Below are 12077 nucleotides of genomic sequence, written 5' to 3'. Positions count from 1 at the left end.
TGTCTATGGTGCATATGCTCTCAGTGTACATAAAAAGACAAGATACATTTGTCAAGAATCATAAGGTACAACACTTAATGATAGTCATAGGGTACAAATAAACAATCAGGAAACAATCAATATCAATATAAATTGTAAGGATACAAGCAACAAAGTTACAGTCATGCAGTCATAAGTGGGAGGAGATGGGTGAACGATGAGAAGACTAATAGTAATGCAGCCTTAGTGAATAGTTTGACAGTTTGAGGGAATTATTTGTTTAGTAGAGTGATGGTGTTCAGGGGAAAAAAACTATTCTTGTGTCCAGTTGTCTTGGTATGCAAGACCATAGCGTTGTTTTGAGGGTAGGAGTTGAAACAGTTTGTGTCCAAGATGCAAGGGGTCTGTAACACTCCTTATGAACTCATAATAACTCAGGGGTTTCCCTTTAGCTGATTCCAGACTGGGTCTGAGTATAAAGCATCCCATGAAAGCTATTCTATCTTCACTAAGTTGCCTGGATCAACTGGACTCTGCTGTCTTATCATTCCAGCCAGCTCATTGTGCAGTTTCCTATTAGCAGGTGGGTCACACAATGGGGTGGTGATCAGTCCCCTCCCAGTGGGTGGATCATGCAATTGGGGTGGTGGTCGGACAGCTGGTCTCTTCCTCCCTCTCTCTCCCTCCCCACCTTCTCTTTGCTGGTCTCTACTTCCACAGCTTCTGCTCCTTCATTGATTCCTTTGCTTGTCTCCCTTTCTCTCAGTCTCTCTGTTTTCCCTTCCTCCTCTCCCTCTTTTCTCTCCCTTCCCTCTCAGTCCTTTCTCTAGCTTTCCTTCAGGTTTGCCCCACAGAAGCCTCCCTTATTCCTATTGCCTTCTCTTTCTCTTTTTTTCTTTCTCTTTCTCTCTCTCCTCGCCTCTCTTTCCTTTTTCTTTCCCGCCAAAACCTTTCCCTTTTCAAACCCCTTCTCCCTCTTCTCCCCGCCTCTTCCTCTTTTCTTCCGGGCGCGCCGCCTTCTGGGGCTCTGGCAGAGCTCCAGCGTCGGTCGCTGCCCTAAGTCTTAACCGCCCGCAGCTTAGGTGGCCTTCGCCGGCAGCACCGATCAGCTGGAGCCGAGCTAGCAGATACCGGGGCGTCAGCGGAGCTCCGGCCGCGCCCCAACTCCAGCTGACTCCTCCCAAGGCCCGTGTGCTGCTGCCGGCAACGGCGGATGCCGGCGGAGCTCCAGCTGACTTTCACAGCCAGCGCCAGCGCCGATCCAGCTTCAGCTCATCTCATCCCTCTCTGCAACTTGTATATTTGGACTGCAACTCTTAAATTCCCAACAGCTGGTGAGTACTAGGTATTAGGGAAACTGAAGCCCAACAAATCTGGAAGACAGATTGAGAAAGATTACTATGGAGATAGTAGAAATCAACATCTGGTATCCCCTGTATACTCTTTCATAGGCGGGAATAGGCTCCTTAGAATCTATTATGCTATACTAATTGCTAATTATTTGCTAATTATTTGCTAAGGTTAACTAATTATTAACCTTATGCCCATAAACGTTATGGAATGTATGGCGTTTTGCTTAAATAAGTTTCATATACTTTAATTATTCAAGGGCAACTCCCCTGCCTCTTGGTTTCAATAGAGCAGGGGTCTCCAACCTTGGCAACTTTAAGCCTGGCGGACTTCAACTCCCAGAATTCCCCAGCCAGCTTTGCTGGCTGGGGGCTTCTGGGAGTTGAAGTCCGCCAGGCTTAAAGTTGCCAAGGTTGGAGACCCCTGCAATAGAGGATTAAGAGTCTTTTAATGCTGGTCTCATGTTTCTGGACTTGTAATCCAGTGATGGTTTACCTATCCCCATCACAGTAAATGTGCAACTGGAGATTGAAAATTTCTTGTAAACTTCATATTTGTGTAAGTTTATTTTGTCTTGCTTTATTGATTGAATGCTGCATTTATCATTTCCACTGCCTTTTTTAATTTTTTTTTAAAATTTGAATTTATATCCCGCCCTTCTCCGAAGACTCAGGGCGGCTTACATTGTATTAAGCAAAGTCAACTTTTATTGCCCCCAACAATCTGGGTCCTCATTTTACCTACCTTATAAAGGATGGAATGCTGAGTCAACCTTGGGCCTGGTGGGACTTGAACCTGCAGTAATTGCAGGCAGCTGTGTTAATAACAGACTGCATTAGCCTGTTGAGCCACCAGAGGCCCATTAATGTTTCTGATATTTTATTGTTGATCTGTATTTATATAAGAGGACTTAATGAGGACTTGATCTTAAAAGGCAACCTTAAATATTTTGATTAACTGAATCAATATAATGGGAACCATTGAATAGTCTGAAAATAAATTGGCTATGATAGTAAAGACAAAAAAAGTCTGGATAGTCCACAGGGCTCTACCTGGACAAGGTATTGCAAATAGAAGTAGGACTATGGCAAAACAAAGCAAAGATAGTATCAACAATAATTGGTGCTTGGGTGCAATTCCAAAAGCTTGGGTGAAATTCCAAGCACTGGAGCAGACTTGTACATCAGCACTGACAAAATCACCATTAGTTAATTGCAAAAGACAGCTTTACTTGGAATAGCTCACCTCCTGTGATACCTCTAATAACATCAAACAATATGTCCCTATCCCAGGTCTTTGGGAAGGATTCTTTCAATAGGTGGATAAAAATGCCAAATGTAGTCTAAACATCTGGTTGACTATAACAAGCCATAATATTGATATAAGCATGGCCTGATGTGGAGAAAAACTAAGAAGTCATTCAAGGAAAGCTCTTGAACTCAGCAAAGGTGAAGGTTAAATATAGAAAAGAAATGAAAACCAATTTGTTAATTGGAAGAACAAGCCAATGTATGGTCAATATTTGAAGGTTGAGGAGGAAAAGCTGATATAAAATCCACATGGAGTTGGTTAGAATTGAGTATTAAATAAAGAAACTGAAGGCTTTATTTTGGCAGCTCAACAACAAGCATTGCCAATTAGTTGTATGAAGGTCAAAATTCAACATGTAACAGCAAATGTCGCCTTTGTACTAAAAAGGATGAAACAATTGACTGATCAGTGGCTGCAGCAAAATTTCACAAACTGACTGCAAGCAGTGTCATTAAGTTGCCAGAATTATTCATTGAAAACTTTGTCAGAGATTTGGAATTGGATGCAGTAAAAACTACTGGGAACCTCAAGTTAAGAAAGTTTGAAAATGAGACAATTAAGATCTAATGGGACTTTAAGATCTAAACAGAGAGGCACTTTGTTCATAACATGTCTGATATAACAGACTTGAAAAAAATTAATCTGATTTATTGATGTTTCTATTCTGGGTAATGCTAAGTGAGGGGAAAAAATTGGAAAAACTTACAAAATATCAGGATTTGTGGATTGAAGTTGATGCTTACGGAAAAAGAAATTCATTGTTACATCATGCTTGGCACCTGCAGGGCAATTCCTAAAAGTTTTCCTTGATATTTGGAAATTCCGAATTCATCAGCCCTGAACATCATAATATGAAAAAAAAATCCACCGTGTTTGGACCTGTCTATATTCTTTGATGCTACTTAATAATTCTTAGTTCTTTGGTTAGGTTTTCAGTAGTCTTAGACTGTGAATCTAGCTTTAGATTATCCACATGTAATATATACTCTATTAGGCATTTAGCTATCTTTTGCCACAGTTTTCAATCTGATGCAGGCAACAGGATTATAAATGATCATAAATAACCCTATGGTGAATTACAAGTTCAGCAGATTCTGCAGAGTGCAACCAGTTTTGAAAAGTTATAAAGAAAGATAGTTTTGTAACATAAACTAGAGGCTAAAATTTAATTGTTATTTTTGATGTGAATATTTTATACTGTTTTTAGCGTGATGCTAGTTGCCCAAGTTGAACCTAGTTTTTTTTAATTGATTAATTACATAAATGAATAAATACAACTTCAAAACTTAGAATGTTGTTCATCTGTACTTTTATTTATTAAAATAAATAAATAAATAAGAACTAATAAAATTCGTAATTTTTTCAAAGATTTCAGCACATGGAAATGGAGTTGTTTATAGGTTTGAGGTTGATAGGTTTCTAGGTTGATCTGTTGTAATTGTTGCATATGCTTATTTGCTAAAAACAATCTTCCTTTTAGGTGTCTGAGAATTATATCACCTGTACTCCATGTTAACTAATGCTTTGTATCTGTCATAGTAGTGAGAGACATAGTAATTATTGATAAAATCCAAAATCTGGAATATGAAATTCCCAGTTCACAATAATCTGGGATAATGACAATATTTGTTAATCAATAGTTCCCTTTAAAAATAAGATAGTTGGGGCTTTCTGTCAAGTTCAGTCAAATCGGCACTCGAGTCCTTAAGGTCCCTTGCTTATTCAATCTGTTTTCTTCTTGGTAAAGCAAATGGTTAAGCTAAATGCTTTCCAGGTTGGAGTACTAGGAAAAATACACATTTTATTACGAAGTAAAGAACACTGAAATACATTTTTCTGATTGGTAAGAAAATAGTACCCTATGTTTAACTAGCACAAAAGCTAAAAATGGCAAAGTTTCTTCTTCTTTAATAGTTTTTCAGACTCATGCACAGAAATGTATTACTTCAAAAGTGCTTCCTAAGTTGGTACCCTTCAGATGCCCTTCTGTAGCAAAGTGATTAGGCATGAGTCCAATCCCTACTATATGTTGAATTTTCCATTTTTCTCTCTTTCCTTTCCTTTGGGAGATAAGTAATATGTTCAGAGTTCACAGTTTCTGCCAATGCTAACATTTCCATTTCTTGACAGATGTCACTTAACTTGGTTGATGCAGATTTCTTTTTGGAAGAGAATAAATTCAAGCAATATTGTACAGAATTTCTCCAATATTCACAAAAAATTGGGGATAATTGGCAATGGAGAAGCATAAAGGTATGGGCAAACGTCAAATCTTAAACCATTTATAACAAAGACTTTCTAAGAGTAGTTGTTATCAAGTTATGATTTATTGTACAATAGAACTTCTGGTCACGACCATAATTCATTCCATAACTTTGGTCGCAAACCAATGCAAATGGTTGTGACTCGAACCTAATTTTGGAAATTTGTCACAAAAAAAAATGGCGCGGAAGGGGAAATTGGCCACAAAAAAAAGTGAATTTTTTGGTTGGAACCTGATTTGGGCATGATCAGAAGCGTTTGTGATCAGAGGTTCTACTGTACTTCGATATTTAGACTAAGATAAAAGATCCAAATTTATGTAATTTGATTTCTGAAAGCTTTTCTTGCAAGAATTATAAACAATAAGATGTCTATCTAAGTTTAGTTCTTATTCGGCCTGTGGTTCTTTTGTAAAGCATTGTTTTTTCCTTAAAACTTTAATGTGGTATTTGATTTCAATTATTAAATACAAGTATTAAGATATTTTCAACAAAATATAACAAAACAAAATAAAATAGACATTGAAAATTGGCTATTCTTTTCCTTTATAAATATTTTTAACTTGCTTTTGAAAAGAAGCTGAAAATTGCAAAAATAACCAGTGTAAACACTTTCCTCTTAGTTTTTTTACAATGGCTTTCATTGTTATAGCATTTAATTGGAAACAGTTTTATCCTTTAGATTCTGTTCCAATTAACAAAAGCTTCCTTTCCTTTTTACCTGGAGAAATAATTTTTTTCTGTAAAACAAACAAAAATCTACAGTGATCAATTAAATTGTTGGTTATGTAGTGTAGATGTAGAAACTGCTTGCGTGGAGAAGAATATTTTATGTTTACAAATCACTAAGGACAGGCCTTTTTTCTTTTTAAGAGAGATGGATTTCTTTGAACACTGTAAGTTTTCTTTTGTGAAATGTTTTCATGATGTTTACTTATAACTAGACAAGCCTTGTTGACAACCATTTTGTGAATAGCTGGGCTTTTGCTGTAGCCATATTGCTTGCATACAGTGGTGAAATGTAACATTTGTTCTGTGGGCATGGCTTGGTGGGGGGTAATGTGTGGATGGGCATGGCCAACTTTTTTTTTTTACTTTTAAAAGCATTTTTTTTTACAAACTCTTCGGCCGAAGAAGTTGTAGAAAAAATGCTTTTAAAAGGCTCCTCCGATGATCCCAGCTGAGTTGCCTGATTGTCAGAGGCTTTTCTTTTAAAAGCATTTTTTTCCGAAGAGGTTGTAAAAAAATGCTTTTAAAATGCTCTGCCAATCAGGCAACTCAGCTGGGTTCGCCAGAGCCTTTTAAAAGCATTTTTTCTACAATTACTTCGGCCGAAGAGGTTGTAAAGAAAATGATTTTAAAAGGTTCTGATGATCCCAGCTGAGCCACGCGATCATCAGAGGTTTTTTTTTTAATTTTTAAAAGCATTTTTTCGGCTGAGGAAAAAATGCTTTTAAAAGTAAAAACAAAAACTTCTGATGATCATGCAGCTCAGCTGGGCATGGGGGAGGCAGGGATTTTTGCTACCGGTTCTCCGAACCACCCGTGATCCGGTCCAAACTGGGAGCATTTCACCCCTGCTTGCATATAGAACAAATGACCCAAAGATTGGGCAGCCAGTCAGTGAGCTGTACATCACATTGAACTAGATGCACCAGTGGTCTGACTTTAAACAGGATACTCATGTATGTCTTTGTGGTTGTATTTCAGTTGTAGGACTTTGGGCATAAGTACTATTGGAAGAGGGATAGGAACTTTTAGATACATATGGACACCTGCAGTGTTCTCCTCTAACTGCAGTGATAGATAAATTATTTGTGATACCGTATATGCAATAGCCTATAGAGACATTTCTGTAATAATTTTTGTAAAGTTTATTTTTTAAAGTTTGTGCTTCCTCATTGATTCATACAAGATTGTTTATCACAACTTTGGTATTCTTGCTATTAGCCAGTTTCAGTGCTTTTACTTTTTCCTTTTAGTCTAGAGAGAAAAAGAAAAAGATGGAAAAACGACTGTTTGCCCAAGTTCTTTGGAATTACAAGTTTTGTCAAGCTGTCCTTGGTGCTTTATCCACCAGCCACTCCTTTCCAGACATTTTGTTCAGATTGTACTTGCTTCTATGGCAATTACAGATTGGCTTTTCAGCTACAGATTCCTCTTGCACATGTGTCTGGATTCCCACAATGTCAAGTCCATCCATTCAGTACAGAAGTGTCCAGCAATCCTCAACATTGAGGATTGTACCATTGTCTAACACTTCTGCCTGCTATATATTTTTTCCAAACATCTGATGGGCCTCCTCTCCGGTACTTTAATCGGATATGAAGCTGCTAGATGTCTAATCTAACAGTTGAGTTGGTACTGACAAGAAAAATAAAATCTTTATACCTAGACCATTTTATATTATGCCAAGTCCATCAGGGCACCTCATCCTGCCACAAATGTATATTAAAGTAAATTTACATGTATTTATGTTTAGCATAAGGTTCAAATGAGGTTTATTTCATACAGTGTGATTTTGCTTCCAACTTTAAATATATAAATCCAAGAATTGTCAATTTGTGAGATTGAATGCAATGTTTAGTAGGGAACTTTATAGCAAGATACTGAATATGTAGGTTTTTTTTCCTATCCAGTAAGCCTATGTTCTTGTACTACTTAGATTTGGTTTGCAACTATAGTCTTTATGGCATGTACAGTCATAGTTTGTTCCAGCAAAAGTACATTCTGATTGGCTCATTAGGTTTTAGTGGGAACATAAATATAAGATGCCAGTAAAAGCAACTAAGGTAATTTTCTTGAAAAGAATTGGTTTTGTGTTCAAATGTATACTGAGAAGAGTACATATTTTAGGTGAAATCTTGATGAAAGAAATGCTAAAATAGGCTATGCCACTGGAATAGATAGATAGATAGATAGATAGATAGATAGATAAGACAGACAGACAGACAGACATAGATAATGTGGCTTAGAGGAGAGAATTAATATGCTGAAAAGAGACATATATTGATTTAAAATTAAAGCAAATGAAATAAACTCTTGTCAGAAATGATATATTATCCAAAGAGTTAAATTTATAGTTACATTTGCAGACTTATCAAGTAATTTAATGGTACATTAATGGGGTTTGAACAGAGATTGTTTGGAATAGAATCCTTTTATATCAGCTGTTGCACATATGCTTTTTGTGTGTGTTTCTCTCAAATAAAACTTAATGAAACAGCTAATAAAACCCCCAATTTGTTTGTGCTTTCTTTGAGAAATGAGCTGTTAATATGCAGCTACTGTTTATTACCAACCATGCATTTTAGTTGTCTTTCAGTAGATATTGTTACTAGGAATCCATGCTGTGTTACACATTTTAATTCAATAATGTCTTTTTTAAAAATACCCATGTCAAGAACATGTTTAATTTTCTTAAATGAGCTAACGTGTAAGAAATGTATAACTCGGTTTGGTTAATAGTACCTGGAGAAGCTGTTTCATGCAGGATTTTTGCAGGATAATTTTTTTTTTCATTTTGGGGTATAATGGTAGATGATAAATCACATTTTCTAAAGGTTTTGTGCAAGCATAAACCAGGCATAGAAGCGGTTTCTTGGATCTATACCTCATATTGCAAGTGCATGTTGATAGCTAGAAGTGGCTTAATAGGAGAAATGTGATACTTGGGAGTTAACTGTTATCTGGAAAACTGCAGTAAGCAGATTTTTCCCCTCTCTCTATTTTGAATTGGTATAGTGCAGGAATTATCGGATCCCAATATCCAGAATCTCCTATCAGTATAGACAGTGATGAGGAATGCTGGGATTTATAATTCACTAACATCTGGGGATGGTTCATCCTTGAATGCTCACTAATGAGAACATTACTGTACAGTCTTGGAACTGATGATTGTATATGGATTTTGAGAAATGTATCATGAAATTATTGGGAGGTATAGAGGAAAGTGATTAAAATAGCAAGTAAATATATCTAGAGAAGAAATTCTTGAGTCTCATCAGTCTTTAAAAGTATTTCTCATCTGTTACAGGAGAAGTGTTTCCATTTAGCCAATGTTAAAATTCAATTTTTAAATATCAAAAATAACAGCAACACAAAACTCGAATGAAGAACAATAGTGTGTATATCTGCGCCAACTCAGCTCAAATTGCCCAAGGAGCTGCTGATACAGTTCTACAGAAGAATTATTGAGTCTGTCATCTGCATCTCTATAACTGTCTGGTTTGGTTCTGCAACCCAGAACCAAACCAGACAGATTTCAGAGGATAATTAGAACTGCAGAAAAAACAATTGCTACCAACCTGCCTTCCATTGAGGACCTGTATATTGCACGAGTCAAAAAGAGGGCTGTGAAAATATTTAGACCCCTCACATCCTGGACGTTGTTGTTGTTGTTGTTAGTTGTGAAGTCGTGTCTGACCCATCGCGACCCCATGGACAACGTTCCTCCAGGCCTTCCTGTCCTCTACCATCCTCAAACTGTTTCAATTCCTACCCTCAAAACAACACTACAGAGCACTGCACACCAGAACACCTAGACACAAGAACAGTTTTTTCCCAAACGCCATCACTTGTCGTGTCCCACTCCTCCGCTGACGGCTGGGTCCGGGAAATCCGAATCAGGCGTGCCTCTGCAGCTCTGCCCAAAGTCCTAGCAAAGTCCTCAGAGCAGGCAGGAGACCAGTAAGTGACTTCAGCAAGATAAGTTTGACTTTTGCCTGACTCAGAGACTGCCAGAAAGTAGATCCTTTATATAGGCCATGGGGTGTGGCTCCATGACTCAGCACTCATTAAGGCCTGCCCCTCCCTTCCCTCTGCAGCCTCCGCCTCTCCAATCTTCTGATGCGAGGGTCACACCAATCAGCTGTTGGTAATAAACCCTCCTCAGGCTCACCTGCTGTGGAGGAGGGGGAGGGGTCTAGCTGCTCCGTTTGCCTGGGCATGGAGTCAGGGCTGGGGCAGGGAGATTCTCCTTCTGCAGTTTGTGTGGGCATGGAGCCAGGACTGGGACCGGGAGGCATACATTCCTCAGTGTGCGGGAGCAGGTAAGAAGGCCCCGGCTGCTCTGAGGGCGGGCAAGAGACAACATCACTCTGCTAAACAAATAATTCCCTCAACACTGTCAAACTATTTACTAAATCTGCACTATTATTAATCTTCTCATTGTTCCCACCACCCATCTCCTTCCACTTATGACTGTATGACTGTAACATTGTTGCTTGTATCCTTATGATTTATATTGATATTGATTGTTTCCTGATTGCTTATTTGTACCCTATGACTATCATTAAGTGTTGTATCGTATGATTCTTGATGAATGTATCTTATCTTTTATGTACACTGAGAGCATATGCATCAAGACAAATTCCTTGTCTTGGCCAATAAAAAATTCTATTCTATTCTATTCTGTTCTGTTCTATTCTATTCCATTCCATTCCATTCCATTCCATTCTATTGCAAAGCAGAAATGGACAACCCAGAATTTCCCCAGATTATTATACTGAACTAAATTCCACAACCTTCTGTTGTTTAATTCTCAGTAATATGTTTTCAGCTGTGGTATGTTTTCACTCCCCAAAATGGAATCTGGACATATTTCTTGTGGTCCTTGGAGAACAAACAAAATACAATGTGGTTTCTAATTGTTGGAAACAACCCTTTCTACCTTTATACAAAGCTGCACAGCAGTAATATAAACAGCAGTAGATAGATAGACTATGTGCCTCAGATTTTTAATTCCTACCAATCTTCTCCACCATGATCTATCTCTAATCTGTTTTGTGAAATTGCCCAGCAGTGTACTTATCAGTGTAATTGAGTGCATCTACCTTCCTGCTTTCAGTGTCCATTTATTTCCTTCCATCTTTCTCAGCATTCGAACCTTTTTCAGAGACCTGATTCATTGCATAATATGTTTGAAGTAGAATATTTTGATAGGTAGCGAGGTATAGACACATCATATCATTTGAATATTTTTGTCAAGGCCTTCATGGATGCTCTATCAAGTGTTAGTTTTCTTGGTTGCTTGTTTCTTTACAGTTGATAATTGATCCTAAAAGGCAGAAGCTATCCACCATGTTGATACCTTCATTGTCAAATCTAGGACTGGTTGTTGCAACTGCTATCATTAGGTTGGTTATCTTTATATTTAATTTTAGTCCTATTTATTCACTATGCTCTTTGACTTTTAGTACCAAGGCTTTTGGATCCTTTGTGTTTTTGACTGTCGGTAGGCTCATCAGCAAAGCACAGGTTATTTATATTTTTTCTTTCAATTGTACAATCTTCTTATCCAGCTTTCCTTAATATATATTCAGCATATAGATTGAATAAATAACTGGAGTTCTGTGGTTTTCCCACCTATCTATACATTTCCCAGGAAGACAGTGGGAAATCTGGGATCCCCATTTTTCTTAGCACTTTCCACAGCTTGATGTGAAAAATATAATTGTAGGCTTTTCAATGAAGCACATACTTACTTCTTTGTGTTATTCTCTCAAATATCCAGCATCAGCTATGATATCCTTTTCTATGATGGCTTTTCTAAAGCTAACCTGAACATCTGGCATTTCTTTTCCCATATAGGGCTATAATCTGTGTCAGATGATCCTTATTTTGCTAGCATGTGAAATTAAAGGTATTAAGGATACTAACTTCCTATAGCCTTCTGGCTTGGTAAGGCTTGAAGTTTACCTAACTTCATCTCTACTTAGAAGTAGAGAATATCTTCTAAGGTACATTGAATATTTAGACATCTCTACTGTATAGTGTTTCAGTATACTCCTTTTATTTTCCTTTGTTCTCCACTGAATATGCTACTATCTGTTCATTGGCATTCTTTTTTTTGTTCAAAAAGTTTTTATTAGTCAAAAAAGGTTTATACAAATACATATCAGGTATGGTAAATTTTCATTTTTCTTATCTAAAATAAGAATTTTACTCAAATTTTTTAACACATACAACAGCCATAAGGCAAGCAGGTGACACGAAGTAGCAAAGTTTGCAAATTTTAAATACGTAATAAAGAAGAGTCAAGAATAAACAGAATATCGTACAAAAGAGAATAAGGAAAACCAACACAATCCCAAATATCTTTATCACTTCCTAGTTTTGGATCTCAGAACTCTGGGTTCAGCCTGACCCAACTCCAGGGCCGCAACAGCGGCAGCC

The 12077-nt window shown here is 37.4% G+C and overlaps 1 protein-coding gene across 1 annotated transcript in view; it reads left to right on the top strand.

Annotated features, from left to right (window-relative positions):
* Positions 1–980: 980 nt before the first annotated feature.
* The window catches only part of ATG10 (autophagy related 10), a 144905-nt gene continuing 133808 nt past the window's right edge, over positions 981–12077 (top strand). Inside the window, exons 1-2 of the mRNA XM_058168817.1 lie at positions 981–1313; positions 4771–4893. Of these exons, the coding sequence (XP_058024800.1) occupies positions 4771–4893 (123 nt within the window). The 5' untranslated portion in view covers positions 981–1313. The remainder of the gene's footprint in view (positions 1314–4770; positions 4894–12077) is intronic.

This window comes from Ahaetulla prasina, chromosome 2, assembly GCF_028640845.1.
Source record: "Ahaetulla prasina isolate Xishuangbanna chromosome 2, ASM2864084v1, whole genome shotgun sequence".
NCBI lineage: Eukaryota > Metazoa > Chordata > Lepidosauria > Squamata > Colubridae > Ahaetulla > Ahaetulla prasina.
The sequence above is the reverse complement of the archived record's forward strand: the minus strand, read 5'-3'. Positions and strand labels throughout refer to the sequence as shown.